Consider the following 23,088-nt stretch of genomic DNA (forward strand, 5'->3'; position numbering starts at 1 on the left):
CTAGTAGGAAATCAACATTTCCAGTACAAAGTGCTACCATTCGGCCTTGCCTCAGCACCTCGGGTGTTCACAAAATGTCTAGCAGTGGCAGTTGCTCATCTACACAAGCAAGGCGTACACGTGTTTCCTTACCTAGAAGATTGGCTCATCAGAAGCCAAACAAAACAAGGAGCTCTCAACTCTCTCAAGCTCGCAATAACTCTACTCCATTCCTTGGGATTCCTCATCAACTACCAGAAATCCCCATTTCACACCATCTCACATGTTACAATTCATCGGAGCAGAATTAAACACCATAACAGCAAAACTTTCATTCCAAAAGACCGTGCACAGGCACTAGCTTCGTTAGCAGGCTCTCTACGTGCATGCACACAAATAACAGCTCATCAATGTCTCACTTCACTGGGTCACATGGCCTCCACAGTTCACGTCACTCCTATGACCAGATTAGCCATAAGATTCACACAATGGATACAAGCCATCCAGCCGCTTTCTTATCCAATTCAAGTCACGCAGAAACTAAAATTCTCGCTCCTATGGTGGACAACCATGAACAGCTTGCTCAAGGGTCTACCTTTCCAACAACCAATTTCACAAGTGACCTTAACTACAGATGCATCCACCTTAGGGTGGGGAGCACACATTGGTCATCTGCAGACTCAAGGTACTTGGACAAAACTCAAAGCCACATTTCAGATAAACTTCCTAGAGCTTTGAGCTATACTTTATGGGCTGCATGCATTCAAGGACTGCCTTTCCCACAAGACTGTTCTGATACAAACAGACAACACAGTAGCCATGTGGTACATCAACAAACAGGGAGGTAAGGGCTCGTATCTCCTTTTGTCAAGAGGCAGCTCAGCTTTGGGACTGGGCCCTAGCACATTCAATGCTTTTACAGGCCACTTATCTAGCAGGAATTCACAATGTAGTGGCGGATCGCCTCAGTCGTCAATTCCAACCTCACGAGTGGTCTCTGGATCCAGAAGTGGTGACCAAGATTTTTCAAAGTTGGGGCCAACCAACAGTGGACCTCTTTGCATCACAAGTGAATTACAAAGTGGACAATTATTGCTCCCTGTTCAAGCAGACACACCGCTTACCCAGGGATGCCTTTGCTCGCCACTGGAACTCAGGCCTTCTATACGCGTATCCCCCGATACCACTAATAACCAAAACTCTAGTGAAGCTACAACAGGACAAAGAGTCCATGATACTCATAGCCCCATGTTGGTCTCGACAAATATGGTTTCCCATACTTCTAGACCTCTCGATCAGAGACCCAGTTCACCTGGGTATAGCACCCACTCTCATAAATCAGGATCAGGGCAGGTTGCGCCATCCCAACCTTCAATCCCTATCCCTCACAGCATGGATGTTGAAAGCTTGATTCTACAACCGTTTAATCTTTCAACTTATGTTCTTATGTTCTTAAGTGCTTATAGCTTCACGTAAACCCTCCACACGAAAGAACTATCATGCTAAATGGAAAAGGTTTACCACGTGGTGCACACAAAATAGTATTAACCCTTTTTCCTGTACTACATCATCTCTATTAGACTATCTATGGCATCTCTCAGACTCGGGTCTTCAGACCTCATCGGTAAGAGTACATTTAAGTGCAATCTCAGCTTATCATGATACTGTTGGGGATGCACCATATCAGTACAACCCCTAGTTAGTAGATTTATGAGAGGTTTAATTCAACTTAAACCTCCACACCGACTACCGGCCACACAATGGGACCTTAATGTGGTCTTAACAAGGCTCATGTGTTCTCCTTTTTTTTTTTTTTTTTTAAATTTATGATTTTTATTGCTGTGATACGCAAAAAACAGGTACAATAACCAGTAAAACACAACAATCATCGGTAACATGAGTCAAAGTCAAGAAAACAGCATAATGCAAAAACAGCAAGTATTGTACAAGTATCCCCTACCCCCCTCCCCCCATCATGCCGATTAAAGTCCAAACAGTCAAGGTCAGGAATGCATCGCTCCAAACTACAACAGCACTAGGTCTGCACGCACTGTAGGTGAGTGGTAGGTTATAAAAGTATAGCGAATATGTAGAAAATATAGCAGGATATGTCTTTAGAAATTCGTGAAGGTTAAAGATCTCCATGAAATGTATGGTTCCCAGATTTGGGTAAATTTAGATAGACGTTGATATTTCAGTGCCGTGAGTCGATAAAGAAGACAGACACCATCCAAGCGTTTCAACAGCTCATCAGGAGTAGGTGGTTGAGGCCTCTTCCAGCGATAGGCTATCTCCATTTTAGTCGCTGTGCAGACTTGCTACACTAGAGTTTGAGCCGATGGAACTAGAGATTCACAGGGTGAAAATAGCAACGCCTGCTCCATGGTAAGCAAGCAAGGAGTTCGAAGCAGGTCAGACAAAAGCTTGGAGACATAGGACCAAAGAGGGCTAATAAACACACAATGCCACCACATATGAAGAAATGTTCCTTCCTGGTGACAATTCCGCCAGCAATGGCGGTCCACCGTGGGGTAACAACGATGTAGCCGAGACGGTGTTAAATGCCACCTATATAGGATCTTGTAATTGGCTTCTGTGATCCGAGTGGATACGTTACCACGAGATAGTTTGGAGAATATAGAAATCCAGTCCTCTTCAGAGAGAGATTTCTGAAGATCAGCTTCCCAAGCCTTCATATGTGCATGCTTACTAAAAGGGCAGGTTAATAGCTGTTGATAAATTTTGGAAATAAGGCCTCCTACAGCTTTGGACGAGACACAGTATCCCTCAAATAGTGAGCGTGAAGGAGCCATAAGTCCCCTGGATCGAACGGATAATAGGAAGTGACGGAGCTGCATGTAGGGAAGAAATTCCGTTACCGGTAGTTGGTGTGAGTCGCGAAGCGTGGAGAAGGATAGTGGTTGACCCTGCTGCATAACGTGGTAGAAACAGGAGACGCCTCCAGCTTTCCAAAGTTCATAGGCTTTTTGTGGAAGTCCAGCCGGGAACTTGACGTTGTGGAATAAATAAGTAAGTGGAAAGTATTCATACCGTCCCACCAGCCGATGTCTCCACTGCTTCCACACGTTGTAGGTGTGCCTGGTGCAAGGTGTAAGCTGGAGGTGAGGTCTCCACGTGACGTCAGGTTGCCAAAGGAGTGAGGCCAAAGGTGTCGGTGCAATCCAGTCCTGCTCCAGGGTTACCCATGGCTTCGTGGCGGCCGAGCAGTGCCAGTCGATAACGGGCCGAAGCTGAGCAGCCACGTAGTACCAAGTCAAATTGGGGAGTCCCAATCCTCCCGCCAGTTTGGGCTGGTAAAGAATAGTTTGAGCCACTCGGGGTGGACGATGTCGCCATAAGAAGCGAAGCAGCTTTCGTTGCCACTGAAGTAACGTGACACGATTAATTGGAGTTGGTAATGTCTGAAAAAGGTAAAGGAGCCTAGGTAACAAGTTCATCTTGATGGTAGCTAAGCGGCCAAGCCACGTAAGCGGTAGGGAGCCCCACTTCTCCAGGTCCAAATCCATTTTCTTAAGTAAAGGGACATAGTTATGCTGGAACAGGTCACTTATATTATTACTCAAGTACACCCCAAGATATTTAAGTTTGGTGGTCGCCCAACGAAATGCATGATCTTTTTGTAGTTTACCTACAATGTCGGGTGAGCAGGTAATATTCAAAATCTCGGACTTATCCCAGTTTATTTTGAAACCCGAAAGGGCACTAAAGTGGGCCAGTTCCGACTCAAGCACCGGGAGGGACTCCACAGGACTGCCAACTGTGAAGAGCATGTCATCAGCAAAAAGGGACAGTTTGGGCTCACAAGTGTGTGCGGGGAAGCCCCGTATCCTGTTATTGTTTCGGATAGAGATGGCCAGAGGTTCGAGAAAAATGGCAAAAAGTAAAGGCGACAAAGGGCAGCCCTGTCTGGTACCCCGCTGAACTGGGAAGGGGACGGTGTATCTACCGTTAATTTTTAGGCACGCTAAAGGGTTGTGATAGAGTGCTTGGATCCAGTTATGAAAAGAGGAACCAAACTCCATCGCCTGCAATGTTTGAAACAGGAAGGGCCAGTGGACCATGTCGAAGGCCTTCTCCGCGTCTATGGCCAGTAAAAGATGGTCATCCTGACGTTGCATGGCCCCCCAGATAATATTAATAATTTTGCGGACATTGTCGCTAGCCATGCGGCCTGGTATGAAACCAGCCTGGTCAGGGTGAATAATGGTCATAATAAAGCTATTAATCCTATCGGCCAAGATCTTAGCCAAGATTTTTAGATCCAAATTAATTAGCGAAATTGGCCGATAGGAAGCGCACAGCGCAGGATCCCTGCCAGGCTTAGCTATAATAGTAATGCCCGCAGTGTTGGAGTCTGGATTTAACTTCCCCCCCCCCTCTTAAATAATTAAAATTTTTTTTATTTTTTTTTTTTTATTTAAAAGTTTTTTATATACCGCACATGGGGTCACTTACGTGTCCGTCTAGGCGGTTTACAATTTACATACACAATAAAAACAATTTGAACATAAGACACAATAAAACAAAATAGTTCTTTCTTTACAAGTATCAAGCAGATATGGGTAATTCAGAGTAAACATTTAAATGGTGGTACTGAGATTGTATGCTTCATTAAATAGAAAGGTTTTAACCATCTTTTTGAATTCATTTCGATTAGATGTCATTCGGATACTGTCTGGTATAGAGTTCCACAAGGAAGGACCAAAAACTGAGAAAGCTCTGTTTCTTGTTAGGGCTAAGCTAGTAGATCTGACTGATGGAATTTCCAGTAAACATTTGTCTGTGGAACGGAGCTGTCTTGTTGGTTTATATATGTGTAGCATAGAGCAGAGCCATATAGAATTAGGGTTATAAAGTAGGTTGTGGATAGTGGTTAAGATTTTGTATTTTATGCGGTGAGTAATGGGAAGCCAGTGTAAATGTTGGAGTACTGGGGAGATATGTTCTCTTTTAGGAAGGTTGAAAATCAGTCTAGCAGTAGCATTCTGAATAAGCTGAAGTGGGCGTAAAGATGATAGTGGGAGTCCAATGTATAGTGCATTACAATAATCCAGATTTGATAATATTAAAGCTTGTGTTACGGTTCGGAAGTCTGATGACAGCTCTGTAGGTGTGGTGCCAAATCATGCCTAAAGGATTTGTAGAATTTTGCGGTTAGACCGTCGGGTCCCGGGGCCTTGCCCACCTTTAGAGTTTTAATAACTTCGAGGATCTCGGGTGTCGTGATTTCCGCATTCAGCCTATCGTGCATTTCCTTATTAAGTCGGGGGATAGGGAGGGCACGAAGATATTGACAGATATCTGCAGTCTGAATGTGGGATTCAGCCGAATACAACTTCTGATAGAATTGGAGAAATTGTCGCGTTATATCGGAGTTGGTCGTGACGATCTGCCCCATGTGTTCTCCTTTTGAACCCATGGATTCCTGTGATGTTAAATTTCTCACATGGAAGACAATATTCTTAATAGCCATCACATCTGCAAGAAGGGTTAGTGAGTTGCAAGCACTTGTCACATACTCACCCTACACAAAATTCCTACATGATCGGTTGGTACTCCGTACACACCCAAAATTTCTTCCAAAGGTAGTTACAGAATTCCATTTGAATCAATCTATCATCTTGCTTACTTTCTTCCCAAAACCACACTCTCATCAAGGAGAGAGGACTTTACATACCTTAGACTGAAAGCGTGCACTTGCGCACTACAGCCCATAGAAAATCCAACCAGTTCTTTGTTTCTTTTGATCCAAACAAGCCTGGAAAAGCAGTAGGCAAGCAAACTCTATCAAATTGGCTAGCAGACTGCATACAGTTTTGTTATGAAAAAGCAGGCCTTCCTCTCCAGCGGCGAGTAAAGGCGCACTCAGTACAAGCAATGTCAACCTCGGTAGCACACTATCGTTCAGTGCCAATAACTGACATATGTAAGGCCGCAACATGGAGTTCTCTTCACACCTTTGTGGCTCACTACTGTCTCGACAAAGGACGATGACAAGATTCAGCCTATGGACAATCTGTCTTAAAGAACTTGTTTCCAGAATAATCCCAACTCATTCCAAATCCAACTTTTCGTGATTTCAGACTGCCTCAATTTTCCCAACAGTACACCAGTTGTTCTGCCTGTTGCACAAGTTGTACACTGTTGGTCCAATACAAAGATAACTCAGCCTGTAGCCTGCTAATCACCCATATGTGAGGACTAGCATCCTGCTTGTCCTGGGATAAAGCAAAATTGCTTACCTTGTAATAGGTGTTATCCCAGGACAGCAGGATGTAGTCCTCACGAAACCCACCCACCACCCCACGGAGTTGGGTCCGATATGTTTTATTATTTTATTTTTGGCTAACGCTAATTGCTACAAAACAGACTGAAGGGAGGCCCCTGTGGCTGAGAATATCATGGCATGCTGAGCATGCTCAGTGGCACACAGTGCCAGTCAAAAGTTTGTAGAAACTTTGACAGAAGTTTTTTTTCGTATAGGGCTCCATTACTGATGTCACCCATATGTGAGGACTACATCCTGCTGTCCTGGGATAACACCTATTACAAGGTAAGCAATTTTGCTTTTTAATTTCTTCTGAAGTCTTGTTAGATTTTCCTCTTTTTTTCACTTCCAGAGGTAAAACTATTCCATAAATTCAGTAAAACATTAGAAAACGATCTGCTACCGAAATGGGAATGTTTATATTTTTTCACTGGCGGGAGCAAATATAGTCTTCCTGCAGAGCATAAATTTCTTTTAGCTACATGCCATTCCAGATTGTCCATCAACGAAGGAGAACCAGAGCCATTTAAATGCCAACACCAGGTTCTTGAACCTACATTGGTCTACATTAGGTAAGCAATGCAGCTCCAACAACAAAGGTTTGGCTGAATTTCTCAGAGATTTCCCACAACCATTTGAGCAGCATTGTTTTCAATAAGTTGTAATTTTCGCATCCATTTCCCCTGTAATCCACAAAATATTGCAATACAATTATTCAGTTGTGAAAGAATCAAGGCATAAGCCACCACCTTAAGTGCTATCAGCCCCAAGTATGGTCGCAATTGTTTTAATAATTTCAGCCTAGAATAAGTATTGCATGCCACTTGTGAGAGATGTTTTTTCAGCGAGAATTCGGAGTCCAAAATCACCCCCAGAAACCTTACCTGATCTTTTGGCGTTAACTCTGATCCTTTCAAACAAGGGGCTACCGAGATATATTACCTGAATCAATCTTCAGCAACTCTCTTTTCTGAATTAAGAACCAGTTTTCAGAAAACCATAGAGAAATGGCTTGTAAACAAGAATTCAATCTAAGAACAACCTCTTTGGGAGAGTTTCCTAAATGAGCCAAAATCTGTATGTCATCAGCATAAATGGAATAAAACCAAAAGATTGAATCAAATTACCCAACTGAATTAAAAACAAATTTTAAACAGAAGGGACGATTAGGGATCCCTCAAGGTACTGCCTTTATTTAACTTGCAAGGAGACGAAAGAGAACCCTGAAAAATCAGTTTGTTCCCTACTCTAAAGAAAACTGGAAAGCCACTTTAAGTCCTGACCCCCAATCCCTAAAAATTTAAAACAATGCAATAAAATAGAATAATCCAGAAAGTCAAAAGCACTAGAAAGGTAAATCAAAATCAATAAAGACATTTCTCCCCTATCCAAAGAAGGGTGAAATTTCTCACCCAAAGAAATCAAAGTCTCTGTGCCACAATGTTTCCTGAAGCCCTCTTGGGCTTTATCCAAAACATTATTGCCAGATAATTGAATAAATAACAATTTTTCTAAAATTTTAGCTACGAATGGCAAATTTGATACTGGCCTATAGTTCTTACATTCGCTGGGATCTAAACTGTCCTTATTTTTAGGAGAGGAATAACAGTCTTTTTCAAAATCGACAATACTTCACTCATTTTAAAGAAGCATTAATAAAAAGCAACAACTCGTCAATTTTATCTGGGAAATCCACAAAAAATCTATCTGGACAATGATCCAATAAACAATTCATGGTTTTTATCTTACTCAACAACTATTTTAATTCAAACATAGAAACGGTCTCAAAGAAAGCTAAGCTATCACATCCAATGACCTCAAATGAATTAAATGCAGACAGCTTAGAATAATTTGAAGTCATATCTAAAATCTCATCCTTTTCTGCTTTATGGGGAGACATCTCAATGAGTTCTTGCCAAAGCAGAGCCACCTTCTACTGAAAAAAAACAGCAAATTGCTCACAATTAGGAAGGTCATAATAAATCAGATGGTCAGTTTTATTCACCCTAAGCAAACCTTAAACAGTATCAAATAGCATCCTCTATTATTAGCATGTGAAATCATACTAGCAAAATACTCTGGGCCGGGCCGAGCACATTTTTAAAATGACCCAGCCCTGCGTGTATCAGGAGATATGAGCAGAAGTGCTGGGGTTCACAAAAGGGGCGGGGGGCGGCCAGGACAGCACCATTTTTGCACTGTTCGCGCAACTTTCTTCTACTGGGAGGAGGAAGTAAGTTATAAACAAAAAAAGGGATAGCTAGGGTAGATTTCGGGGCTGGGGTGGAGAGGGAAAGGGAGAAATTAGGTAGGGGGATAGGGAAGTTCCCTCCCAGTCCACTCCTTAATTTGAGTAGACTGGGAGGGAACTGGGAAAAAGGCCAATTGCGTCACCGCACCCAATAGAAAAAATCCCTCCCTCTGCACGTACGAGTGGGGCACCTGCAAGCACATGTGCGCGCTGGCATCGGATTTTCTAACGTGTGGTGATGTATGCATGTTATAAATCAGTGCTTCATATGCGCTTTGGTTTTAAAATCAACCACATATTGTTTTTTAGCCAAAACAATACATTTGAAATATTCTGTATTAGCACACTGCCACTGATCACGATCCTTTTTATAAACCAGATTTTTTTCCATGACCTCTCTAAACAACGATAAACTCTCTTTAGATCTGCTTACTTGTCTGAAAACCGTGGAGATCTACTGCTGTTATCACTTGACTTTATGTTCACCACTGAAGCTTCTTGCATCCCCACTTTTAATAACCAATACCACCTAGCTATCATGGCATCCACATTATCTACTCCAACAGCATTAAAATCTGAAACTTGTATCTACTCCAAAAAAAATCTCTGAATTTCAATTGATCTACTTTTCCCCAACTATTTGTACCCTGACTTCCTATAGTATCTTGAAATGGAGACACTTCATAACAAAAGTTAAACAGTAATAAAAAAATAATCAGATCAAACAATTTTTCAGATCCCAAAAACCACAAATTCCCATACCCAGAGTCAAAAATAAGATCTAGCATATGGCCCTTCACATGAGTCGATCGCTGAACAATTTGAGTAACATCCAAAATCTCCAATGAAGACACAAACAAACTCTGCTATCTTCAAGCCTGAGGTTTTATCTGAATGGAGATTCAAATCTACTGCTATTATGAAATAACTATATTTGGACACTTAAGTCAACAAAATCTCTAGAATTTCTTCATAGCAAGATGATGGGGAGTCAGGACACAAGAGAGAAAACAATAGGAATAGAAAATTCCAACTTCATTAACAAACACACCCTTTAACAGGGTCTAAAACCAATCTTTTAATGGGAAGGGATCTCTTGAAAATAATCGTCACTTCCTTTCCATGTTTACTCACTTTATTACAAAACATTAAATCATATCCCTTAGGGTAAATTTGAGAAATAGCAATCCCCTGATTCTTATTGAACCAGGTTTCTGTTATAAAAACCAAATCCAAATTTTTCCCCTGGATTAAATCATATATTTCCAATCTGTTTTTATTCAACGAGCACGCATTAACTAAAGCACCCCTCTATGTACTCTCTTTCGTAACATATTCACCTTTTACATTCATATTAATATATATGGGCTGTAAATATTGAAATATCCAATCAAATTTATCCTCCCTTAGACCTTGAAAATCTAAACCATACTTTTCCCTACCCAAAATTACAGAAATATAGAATCGGATCCGATATCTGTTCCGATTCACATCTCTATTAATAACCATATCTGGAACTCCCAAAAGTCTCTCAGAGGCTCCCCAAGAGGCAACCCTCTTGGGTGAGCCACTGCAGCGGCTTGACTCGGCAGGAAAAAGTCTCCAGGCGATGATGTTGCCTCAGGGTAGGCAGGACTTGCTGCACGGTGACAATTTGAGTTTGTGGCATGAAAGATATGTCAAATTGCTGCTGGTACAAGAGAAGTTGTGAGGGTCCAAAGGGATGAGATTTAGGAGAATGGGGGATGAGACATTCTGTGCTTTAGACTTCAGAAGGGAAAGGTGGGGGTGGTTTGTGCTCATCATGCCTGTTCACATGATTATATGCATTTGTGATAAAGGCCAACAAATTGCAAGATATGTCTAGTTCTCATTTTCTTTTCTCCTATCTTCACTGTAGGTGATGAATTCCTAGTGGTGGAGCCCTGTGTGCACCTCTCTTGGGTGGAGTGTAAAGATGACATCTGGAACTTTCTCTTCTTCAGAAAGCCTTCTGAGTATGTTGACTGTGTCAAGTTTGCCAGGAGGGCATAGTATTGATGAGGGCAGTGGTGATACTTCTTTTGGGCTGAATGACTATCAACTGAATAAGTCCTTTCCTTGGATTCATAAACCTGCTGGCCAGAAGAATGGACTGTCGGAGCGACGATGGAACAAATCAAATCTTTCAGGTACTTCTCTGCCTTGCTCTGTTTTGGATGGAATCCTTGTCACTTCCTTGCAGATTCACACTTTTGTAAATGGAATACTTTTGCTTGTCTTAATTTTGGGAACATTCAGTGCTTCTGTAAGTGTGAAAATATCTCTCTAGCTAGAAATAGGCGTGATGCAGGCCAGGCACCGTGAATGTTTGTTTGTTTTGTTTTCTACACAATGCTTTGTTGGTATTCTGGAGTCCTAACTGGAATAGTACTCCCTGCTGTTATCTTATTACGACCTTACCACATCTCTGCAAATGCACCTCCATATTGACCTGTTGCACCCTCTATTTTTCCATCATAAGACCCCTACAAGTTTTGACAATACCCCCTCGGTTTCTAATTGGTGGTTTTCTGATGTGATTCAATGTCTACTTAGGATGTAAAAACTCATTTCATTTTTGACCCAACTCCAAATGGCAAATCCTAGTGCATGAGCAGGAGTAGAAAATTCCCATGTGCTAGATCTCCCAGGGACCCCTGTGGTACTGGCACTCTGTTTGCTGTTATGTTCAATTTCCTAGCGTGTAGCAGATGGACTCAGGACCAATGGGTATAGTGTACTCCTGATAGCAGTAGGAGATGGATCAGATTTCAATCTGATGTCCGTCCTAGTACATATACCCCTGTAGGAAGTGCAGCTCTTCAGTATTTTCCATCTCCATAGCAGTTCGGGACGCTATGCATGCTCGCACAGCGTTAGAGTAATTTACCAAAACAAGAAGAAATCTTACTTCTACAGAAAAGCCCCGCTCTCCTGCGGTGACACCCCTTGGGTCCCTCCCCCAGTTGAGAATTCCCGAGGTGATTTCTGCGATCCCTCGGAGGTGTAAGCTTCGGACCGGCAGCCGACCCTCGGCGTGGACTTAGACCCGGCAGCGGGTGAGGCTGAGAGGCAGTGGGTGCAACTTCGAGCGCGGCGGTGAAGGTATTTCCATCACCCCCCGCAGCCGGGGACCGCCCGGAATGAGACCGGGAAGCGCTGAGAACAAGGTAAGGTAGAAAACTACTTAAGTCTACGGTCTCCAAAGTTCGAAGAGTCGCACAGGTCACCAGCCAGCGCCAGTGCTACCAGGTTGATCAGCCCTAGCAGGGCTAGGCCCCGGTCAGATCCGAGGGTCCTCCAACGTGGAGACCCTCTGAGGTGGTTGCCATATTGTCCACGTGGTCACTGTCTCCATCTTGACCTGTTCGCCACCCTGTCCGCCATCTCGACCCGTATGCACAAATCCATTGTGCGCACATTGTCACGCGCCCGAGTGCCGTGGCACAGCGACGCACATAGCCACATGCTTACTGTGCTGGGCGCATAAGTTCGGCCCGTGCGCACAATGGCGCGCACATCCCCTTCGAGCACCAAAACTACGCGCACAACCTCGACGCACTGGAGCGCATAACTAAGCCACCCGGGCCCTGTATTTTACGCGCACAAGCCATGGCACCACCGGAGAAGAAGCTCAAGGCGCAGGGCCTCTGCCCAGCATGCCACATTAGAGCTGCGCAGCATGAAGAGGCCACGGCCCTGTGTATACAGTGCGAGGAAGTCCTGGGGGATTCAGCCCATGGCCCTCCCCAGCCAGTGCAGGGATCCAGTTCCTCGGACAGTATGCCAGACCTCGCATCTCCCAGCGGGAGCCTCCCTGAAACGGGGCTCCCCAGGGACACTGCATCTTAATATAGACCCAGCATCTATCTCCTGGGTGGAATTCTTCAAAGGCCTGCATACATTCGTCCACATGCAGCCGGGGCCTCCGATAACATGGCCACAGCCTCCGCCGGAGGACCTCAACATCCCGGGACCCTCTAGGCCCAGAGAAGTGCCTCCTCCACCCAGAAGCCCCACCTTCGGGGACACGGACAACTCGGACGAGGATTTAGAACCCCTGGAGGAAGGGGAACTCCCCCCACCGAACCATGAGGCGTTTCTTCACCAAGGACGAGCTTCCAGACCTGGTCACACACAGCTTGAAAGAACTCGCGATCCCGGGCACAAGTGCCTCGGGGAAACCTAAGACTAATCCCCTCTTAGAGGGACTCCGTCAGACCTCCTGTCATTTCCCACTGTTACAAGCCGACCAGCAGCTAATTGACCTGGAATGGGAAGCCCCGGAGACCACGTTCAAAGGGGGGCGTGCTCTGGCAGCCATGTACCCCCTGGACCCTGCTGCCAAAGATCTCCTGGCATGTCCAGAAGTGGATGCCATGGTCTGCAAGGTCTCGAAGCGCACTACTATCCCAGTCGAGGGAGGAGCAGCAATCAAGGATGCCCAAGACAGACGTCTGGAATCCATCCTCAAACAATCCTTTGACGTCTCCACTATGTCTCTACAGATCGCGGCCTGCTGTGCCATGGTGACATAAGCCTGCTTATCACAGACCAGGAATAACACTCCCGGGGAAGCCCTGGAACCAGCAGTATCATTCCTCACGGATGCCGCCTCTGATCTGGTGCACACTGCGTGTCATCCGCCGTGGCAACCAGAAGACAACTCTGGCTCCGAAGCTGGTCTGCCGACGCGTCGTCCAAAACGAGACTCACGAGGATGCCCTTCCGAACAGGAGGAGCTAGCCAACAAATGGGGCGAATCCCCACTACTGTGACTACTGGAGGACAGGAATAAGAGAAACCAGCGACCCTTCCCCCGAACTTCTAGGGGCAGAGGATCACAGCGCTTCAATCCATACAGAAGCACATATCAAGCGGCTCGCCCCGCAGGCAGGAGCCAGTCCTTTCGGAACAAGCACAACAAAAAGGGAGCTGGCTCAGGTCCAGGTCCCAGCTGCACCCCACAATGAAAATCAGCTGACCCGTCCAAGGGAAGAAGCCATAGGGGGCAGACTTGCCCTATTCTACCAAAGATGGGTCAAGATAACTTTGGACAAGTGGATCCTAGCCATCATTCGAGAGGGATATTGTCCGGTGGTGAAAATCCAGATAAGTTTGTGAAATCCCCCTGCCACGACCCCTCCAAGAGGATGGCAGTGGAAGCTATGCTGACCAGATTACTCGCCTTAGAGGCTATAACATCGGTGCCCTCGCAACAAATAAATACTGGACACTGTTCCATCTATTTTATCGTCCCCAAGAAAGAAGGGACATTCCGGCCCATCCTGGACCTTAAGTCTGTCAACCGCCACCTGAAGATTCCTCTCTTCCGCATGGAAACCCTATGCTCGGTCATAATGGCGATACAACACAAACAAGAGCTGTCTGCAGCCCTCCCAATCTCTAGAATTCCTGAGAGTTCAATTCAACCAAACAAGACACCGACAAGGAGATCAAAACTGACCCAGTTGCGAACCCTGTTGAGCGATATAAGTAATTTCTCCATTTAAAAAAAAAAATTGGCATCTGGCTCCTGCCACTGGCCTGAAGAACCGTCATTGCTGCGATGGGCTGGAAGGAGTTGATTAGTTTCTGGAGCTACTCCCATGCAAGGAAAAAAGAAGCTAGAGGAGAAAGACAAAAATAAAATCAAGCAAGAAAACAAAATGCTAAGCAGTCAAACTAATTTAAAAAAAAAAAAAAAAATCCAACCCTGATGAGTGAAAAAAATGAAAACAAAATCAATAATATAGGCAAAACAAGAGAGAGCAACTGAGTCCAAAAAATATAAAATGAAAACAAGAAATTTTTCAAACGGAACTAGCAGATCCTACTTTTTCTAAGAACGTAAGAAGTGCTGAGCTGGGTCAGTCCAAGGCCCATACTCTCTTCAGTAGTGTCTAGCCTGGGTCACAAGTACCTGGCAGATCCCCAATAGTTGATCTGTTTCTTTAGGATTTTAGGTAGGAAGCTGAAATCCAGAACCTCCAGGGTGGCATTCTCTGAAATGCTTCCTGTTCCACGTGCAGTTCCCCAGAGGCAGGCAGAGCTCCAGAGTTTCAATGCATGGATGAGACGATGGTGCAGGGAAGAGGGATTCAGTTTTGTAAGGATTTGGGGAATCTTTTGGGGAAGGGGGAGACTTTTCCGAAAGGATGGGCTCTACCTTAACCAGAGTGGAACCAAGCTGCTGGCACTTCCTTTCAAAAAGGAGATAGGGCAGCTTTTAAACTAGAACAAGGGGGAAAGCAGACGGTCAACTCAGCAGTGCATGGTTCGGAGAAATGTATCCTTGAAGGATACTAATGAAACAGGAGAGTTAGGGCATCCCAACAGAGAGGTTCCATTAAAAGCAAACATAGTCCATATGCCTATATGTAAAAAATCACCGAAGCTATTGATTTCAGAATTATCCCTAACAACTGAAAAGCAGGTTGTTAATACAAACAACAAACAAACTTTGAAATGTCTGTATGCCAGTGCCAGAAGTCTAAGAAGTAAGATGGGAGAGTTAGTGTATAGCAGCAAATGATGAGATTGGCATCTCAGAGCCTTGGTGGAAGGAGGATAACCAATGGGACAGTGCTATATCAGGGTACAAATTATATCACAATGATAGGGAGGATCAAGTTGGTGGGGGGTGGCACTTTATGTCCGGGAGGGTATAGAATCCAACAGGATAAAGATCATACAAGAGACCAAATGCTCAGTAGAATCTATATGGGTAGAACTCTCATGTGTGTTGGGTAAGAGTATAATGATAGGAGTATACTACCATCCACATGGACAAAATGGTCAGACAGATGATGAAATGCTAAGAGAAATCAGGGAAGCTAACCAATTTGGCAGTGCAATAATAAAGGGAGATTTCAATTACCCCAAGCCTGTTAGCTTAAATACACGTAGGCAGTGACGCCCCCGATGTTCCCGCTATGACGTGCACAAGGAGGCAGGCGTGTGCGTGCCCTAGGTCGCTCCGGGTTCAAGATGGTGACCGGTATCACCCTTGTTGTCCCTGGAGCGCCAAGGAGGTCTGCGTGCAGAGGCAGAGGTGGCTGTCTTAGTCAGAATCGAGGCTACTGGTCAAAATAAAAATTAATCCCAAGGTCCTCATTCCATTTCGATATAACATTGTTAATTGTGACATTTCCATATTTAGCCTGAAGGGTCTCTCTCTCTCTCTCTCTCATTCCCCCCCCCCCCCCCCCCCCCCCCCCCCCCCCCCCCCCGTTTGTTTGTTTTTTTTGGTGTAATATCTGGATCGTTAAGGAATTGTTCCGTGCCATTGAGTTGCTGAAGAGGTCTTCGTAAATCAAACAAAACGCCCAGTACCTCTTTCAGCTTACTATCTGTCAACCTTTTTTAATGCATAGAATATTTTTGTATGAGCCTGAAGGATGGTAGTTTTAAATAGTGTCTATGCCTCCTGTAAGTTCCCCTCTCATTTTTTTATGCAGCAGTTTGTCATGGAACCAGTTATTGATAGCATCTAGGAACTTTACCATCTTTGCATGTCCTGATGTGACATTTCCCAACCAGTGCTCTGGAAATTGAAGTTTCCCATTATTGTGTGCGCTCATTTTTCTAGCCTGTCTAATCTCTATTAGCATTTTCATTGTTTCCTCATTCTGGTCAGGTGGGTGATGATATATCTCTACTATTATACTCTTTCCTTTCACCCTTACAATTTCTATCCAAAAGGACTACAGAGTGGAGTTTGTTTTCTGCAAAACTTTTATCCTGCTTGATTTTATGCCATCCTTAACATATAGTGCTTCCCCACCACCAATTTTAACTGCCCTATCATGTTGATATATAATTTGTATCCTAGTAGCACAGTGTCCAATTGGGTTTTCCTTTCTCCACCTGGTTTCTGAGATATTTATGTCTATATCTTCCTTAGCATCATTAATTCTAACTCTCCAGTCTTATTTTTCAGGCTTTTTGCATTTGCATATAGATGTTTTAAAGTAGTTGTATTTGTATTTTTCTTTATATGTACCCACAACCTACATAAGAACATAAAATATGCCATACTGGGTCAGACCAAGGGTCCATCAAGCCCAGTTTCTTGTTTCTAACAGTGGCCAATCCAAGTCACATGAACCTGCCAATTTCCCAAACATTAAATAAATCTCAAGCTACTGTTGCTTATTAATTAATAGCAGTTTATGGATTTTTCCTCTAGGAAATATTCCAATCCTTTTTTTAAACCCAATTTCACTAACTGCTGTAACCACATCCTCTGGCAATGAATGCCAGAGCTTAACTATGCACTGAGTGAAAGAATTTTTTAAATAGGCTACTTGCTAACTTCATGGAGTGCCTTCTAGTCCGAGAGAGTATATAACCAATTTACATTAACTTGTTCCAGTCCTTTCATGATTTTGTAGACCTCTATCCTATCCCCTCTCAGTAGTCTCTTCTCCAGACTGAACAGCCCTAACTTCCTTAGCCTTTCCTCATAGGGGAGCTGTTCCATCCCCTTTTATCATTTTGGTTGCCCTTCTCTGCACTTTCTCCTGTGCAAATATATCTTTTTTGCGATGCAGCAACCAGAATTGCACACAGTATTCAAGATGTGGTTCACCTTGGAGCAATACAGAGGCATTATTACATGCATTGTTTTATTTGCCATTCCCTTCTTAATCATTCCTAACATTCTATTTGCTTTTTTGATCGCCACAATGACATGTTTTATTTGATGATACAGGCAGTTTAGAGTCCTTTTTATCTGCATGCTCTGAATTTTAAATCTGGGTTTTTTCACCTTTTGCAACCACCTCTCCTCTTTCGGGATATTCACTTGGTTTGCCAGTGTCCTTTTAAGATACAAACCTCCAAACTGTAGGGGGTGCTAGTAAAAATAAATAAATAAAATAATAATACCAAAGGCCAGTAAGAGAAAAATCTTTAGTCTTTTATTATAAGATATCTAATAATAGGAGCTGTGTAGTTTACTAAATAATGTAGAGTAAACCTCAGCTCACCTCTTCTGAGTTGTTAAACTCAGTTAACCTTGTCACTGTCTAAACTTACACAGCAATGGGTTAGTTTATTTGAATAACATTTTCTAACTGTTTGGCATTATTTTATCTCATATAAGCTAATAAGCCTGCATTCTTGTAAGTAGTACGATTTCTTGTAAACTGAGCCCAGAAGGCGCCAAAGCAAAACTTAATGAAGACTTATAACATACTGGTCAACCTTTAACATACTTTAGCATTTCAGCAGCCTTGACTATTTTTGTGTCTGAGCAGTGCCATCTCATTCTGCTGTGATTATGCTGTAACTATTTTTGTTTCTTCATGGTGACCAAACTAGTCTGGCTTCAGAGAGAACCTTCACAAAGCACCCTTACAGAATCATGCACTGCTGAGCAACTGTTAGCTTTCCCCCATGTTCTAAATTAAGTTACTCTATCTTCTTTTTAAATTTAGTGCCAGCAGCCTAGTTCCACTCCTGGTTAAGGTGGAGCCCATCCTATTGGAATAGGCTCCCCTTCCCAGAATGTTCCCTAATTTCTAACAAACCTAAAACCCTCTTCCCTGCACTATCTTCTCATTCACACATTGAGACTCTGGAGTTTGGCCTGCCTCTGGGATTCTACATGTGGAATGGAGAGATTTCAGAGAATGCAACTTGGAGGTTCTGGATTTCAGTTTCCTTCCTAAGTCCCTAATTTAGCTTCCAGAATCCCCCTTCACCACCATATATCATTGGTACCCACATGTACCATGAAATCTGGCTCCTCCACAACATTCCGTAAAATCTTATCTAGGTGGCGTGTGAAGTTCGCTACCTTCACACTACGCAGGCAAGTGACCAAACAATCCTCACGCCCACCAGCCACCCACCTATCTACTTTTTCTAATGATTAAATCACTCATTACCCCCTCTTCCTCCTGGACCACAGAGTCCTGAGATACATCCTCTGTGCAAGAGGATAAAATATCATCTGGAAGGCAGATCCTAGCTATAGGCTCACTTCCTGCCACACTAAGGTGATGGTCTCCAGTCAGTTGGACCTTGTTCCTCCAAAGCAGCACAACAGCTGCTGGACTGGAACTTGGATTGCTCTACTATGAGTACACACATAACATCTCAGCAATAGGTAGATAATCGTATGCTGCTGTACTTTATATCAGCTCAACATATTAAGATGTAAAGTCTTAAAGGCTTATTAAGGAGTAGGTTTGCTCAATTGAAGGGTTGTTAAATGTGATTAGGGTTTTTACATTTATTTATTGTATCTTTTAAAATATGGTTTTTAAATTTGATAACTAGGTGATTAATGTTAGTTTGTTAGTGAATGACCAACAACAGGATTAAAATTAGTCAATCACTAAAATTAGGGTTAATTGAATGTTTTAAATGACTAATTGACTTCTTTTGAAGACTTTCCTCATAGTGGGGGTGATAATCTATATATAAAAAAATGAGACTGGGATGGGTAGGAGGATGGGAATCAAATTAGTAACTAGTTGCCCCCAGGAACCAGTACTCTCACCTTCTCAGATCAAATAAGTGACCTTTGGAAACTCGCATTTCTAACACAAGCAAACAAATACTATATTTTTCCCGTCGATAGCAGGGCTGAATTAGCCATGCTGTCATGGGACTGTCAGTCAGTTGTCGAAGGTGGAGCTTTCTCAAAACTAACACAGAGCTTAGCTCTGCGGCTGTGTGTATGTTCCCGCGCAGAAAGGCAGATTCTCCTTAGTCTGTTTTTTTTTCCGTGAGCGGGAAGGCACGCGGAGCTTCATCACTCCTCGGTGAAGAACAGTTAAATTTGGAAAAGCGTTTAAAAAAAAAAAAAAAAAAGCCATCAGAAGTAGCAGCACCTCCAAGATGCCCAGACCATCTGGATTTAAACCGTGTAAATGCGGTAAGATAATGTCGATCACCGGGCATGAGGCCTGCTATGTGTGCCTAGGCCTGGACCACGACACATCAAATTGCAGATATTGTCAAAGAGAGAGAAATTAAAAATCCTTCTTGCCGGCTCCTATGCGCCCCCATCCGAAGTGCATTCTTCTCCAGGTCCGAGGCCGCAGTCTGCACCGGTAATTGAGAGCAACCTCTCTAGAAACAGGCTCTTCCAAGGTACCCCAAAAACATGGAAAAATGGGGGAAAAATCAAGACACAGGGACTCTGAGGACTCCCTGTCCACATCGACGCCGAGGCCGGACACGTCGAAAAGCACTGAAGGCATCGAGGCAGCACCGTCAACACATGGGTGTACGAAGCACCAGTCGACGCATTCGAAGCATCCCTCGAAGCGTCTATCAGATCAGCCATCCATGCCTTGGTTGACGCAAACTTCGCATGCGTCGAAGAACAGGGGACGCAAGCTCTGCGCAAATCCAGACGCAAGGTGCGCTGATAATATAGACGCAGGCTTCGAGGCACGCTACGACACACACTATGACGCAGTTTACACCTTTTCCTAGGACGCTTATATTAACATCTCAACCGAATCATTCTTCATCAAAAGGCTTGAAACCTTTGCCTACCCAACCAACAAAACATTCTATGATGCATAAGACACAAACACAGGTCCATGCTACACCGGTACCTTCCCAAATGGTTACCACCAAGACCGCTTTACAGATGTAGACCAGACCCTCTGATCAAGAACTTAACTACACCCTTACACTAGAGCATCTCCTCATATTCAAGACTCCAACAGTCTTGCATCCCCATAGAACTCAGATGACTGGATAGGGGTTTCTTTGTATTCTTCTTCATCATCCTCTTCATGTCAGGTCTTCTCAGACCTGTCTTCCATTTCCAAACAAAAACACGCTTCGCCTCAACTACAAGAGCCCTTAGTGAAACGCAAGAGAGTTGAATCTACACAAGAACTACATCAACACCAACCTGCACCACCAGATACTGACATTCTACTGGCAGCAGTTCCACACCATACCCAACGCACAAAGATTCCAGAGGAAACTCAGGAAGCTATCTCTCAATTATCATCAGTGTTTTCAGGTTTCTTAGCCTCCTTGCAGATGGGTTACCTCAACCCTCCATAGGTTCCGATCAGCCCTGATAGTCAATCACTGCGTCTACCACATCCCCCACGAGATGTATCAACAATACTTCCTCAACGCGCCCCCTTTACCAAACCAACCGGATTCTATTCTGTCATCTCCAGGCTTCTCTACGGGGTATCTCTCTGACCCGACAGAGGGTCCCCAAGAACCTTACTCTCTGCCGGAAGATCTGACATATCTGAAATTTATTGACAAAGTAGGATCCCTTCTCAATGTGGAGGTACATAAATTGCCAGACCCGAGATCAGAAACAATGGGACTCTTAAAAATTTTTGATCTCCCATCAGACCCATCAGCGCTGCCATTCTATCAGGTCTTAGACTCAGTACTAGAAAAATCATGGGAGACACCATATTCCTCACGCTAGTATTTAGGAAAACAAAGAGCAGAATGCAGCAATCTACGTTCTATTCGCCAACTCAATTACCTCACACATCCATAGTAGTGGAATCAGCCATGAAATGGGCCAAAAAATCAAGATTGCATTCTAATACGCTCCCTGGAAGAAGAGATAAATATCTAGACGATTTCAGTAAAAAGATATACCAATCATCGATGTTGGGAGCGAGAATACATCAATTCTACATCGTACAATATTTGTATGAATCATTGCAACAACTAAAAGGTCTCCCTTCCTGATACGGATACCACAACACCACCACCACAGCCTTTACAGGACATAAAAGAGGGCATTCGTCATCTTCTGAGGACAGTATATGAAGGAATCGAAATGTCTTCCAGAGCATCAGCATCTGCTATAGCAGCTAGACGTCTAGCTTGGCTCCAGTCAAGCGCTATAAGAGAAGATGTGCATTACAAACTTGCAAATCTCCCATGCAAAGGAGATAATCTCTTTGTAAATCGTGTCCAGGAAACTATAGCTCAACTAAAAAGTAAAATGTAGCGGTGCAAGCCCTAACATCTTCTCACACCTACGGAACATTTTCTCTCCGCTATTTTGCACCTGCTCGGCAAGCTTCCTATCACAGACGACCATTCCGAAATTATCCTTCTTATAGACCACCTCCTTAGCCTCCTCCACCATGACAATCCTCCCATCAACAGCAACGGCGATGGAGGCCACGCACTCAGCGTCCACAAAATCAACCAGTAGCTGCTGCTACAAAAAAATCCACCCTCTTTTTAACTCCAGCCACCACCCCTCACGGCTGTGGAAGGACGGATCATGCAATTCTCTCAAGCCTGGTCAAACATAACAAACGATTGCTGGGTTCTAGAAATAGTCCACCAGGGTTATCAACTACAGTTCCTGTCCAAACCCTTGCTACCACATACCAGCCTGAACAAAGGCATGTACACTGATCATCTTCAGTTGACCAGGGAGCTAGCAACCCTTCAACATCAACAAGCAATTTGAGTCCTCCCTTCGAACCTACACAATATGGGGTTTTATTCCCCTTATTTCTTAATTCCCAAGAAATCAGGAGGGCTTCGACCAATTCTGGACTTACGTGAATGGGAATGGTGAATAAAACGGTGAATGGGAATGGTGAATAAAACGGAAAATGTCATAATGCCTCTGTATCGCTCCATGGTGAGACCGCACCTTGAATACTGTGTACAATTCTGGTCGGCGCATCTCAAAAAAGATATAATTGCGATGGAGAAGGTACAGAGAAGGGCTACCAAAATGATAAAGGGAATGGAACAGCTCCCCTATGAGGAAAGACTAAAGAGGTTAGGACTTTTCAGCCTGGAGAAGAGACGGCTAAGGGGGGGATATGATAGAGGTGTTTAAAATCATGAGAGGTCTAGAACGGGTAGATGTGAATCGGTTATTTACTCTTTCGGATAATAGAAAGACTAGGGGGCACTCCATGAAGTTAGCATGTGGCACATTTAAAACTAATCGGAGAAAGTTCTTTTTCACTCAACGCACAATTAAACTCTGGAATTTGTTGCCAGAGGATGTGGTTAGTGCAGATAGTATAGCTATGTTTAAAAAAGGTTTGGATAAGTTCTTGGAGGAGAAGTCCATTACCTGCTATTAATTAAGTTGACTTAGAAAATAGCCACTGCTATTACTATCAACGGTAACATGGAATAGACTTAGTTTTTGGGTACTTGCCAGGTTCTTATGGCCTGGATTGGCCACTGTTGGAAACAGGATGCTGGGCTTGATGGACCCTTGGTCTGACCCAGTATGGCATGTTCTTATGTTCTTATCTGGTCACAGAAAAATTCAAGATGGTCTCCCTAAAAAGAATCCTTCCTCTTCTCCAACCCAATGATTGGATGTGCTCACTAGACTTGAAGGATGCTTACACCTGTATCCCAATGCACCCCTCTTCATGGCACTACCTCTGTTTCCATTACAAGAAACAACATTACCAATACAAGGTGCTACCTTTCGGGCTCTCAGCAGCCCCTCGTGTATTCACAAAATGCTTAGCAGTGCTGGTGGCCCACCTGCGAAAGCAGGGAATCCAAATACTTCCCTATCTGGACGACTGGTTAATCG

The 23,088-nt window shown here is 43.8% G+C and overlaps 1 protein-coding gene across 6 annotated transcripts in view; it reads left to right on the forward strand.

Moving 5' to 3' along the window:
* The window catches only part of PASK (PAS domain containing serine/threonine kinase), a 266,283-nt gene that overhangs the window by 23,294 nt on the left and 219,901 nt on the right, over positions 1-23,088 (forward strand). For all 6 annotated transcript variants that reach the window (XM_029615600.1, XM_029615604.1, XM_029615605.1 and 3 more), the window contains exon 2: positions 10,420-10,690. In XM_029615600.1, the coding sequence (XP_029471460.1) occupies positions 10,477-10,690 (214 nt within the window). In that variant the 5' untranslated portion in view covers positions 10,420-10,476. The remainder of the gene's footprint in view (positions 1-10,419; positions 10,691-23,088) is intronic.

Source organism: Rhinatrema bivittatum, chromosome 9 (assembly GCF_901001135.1).
Source record: "Rhinatrema bivittatum chromosome 9, aRhiBiv1.1, whole genome shotgun sequence".
NCBI classification, from domain to species: Eukaryota; Metazoa; Chordata; class Amphibia; order Gymnophiona; family Rhinatrematidae; genus Rhinatrema; species Rhinatrema bivittatum.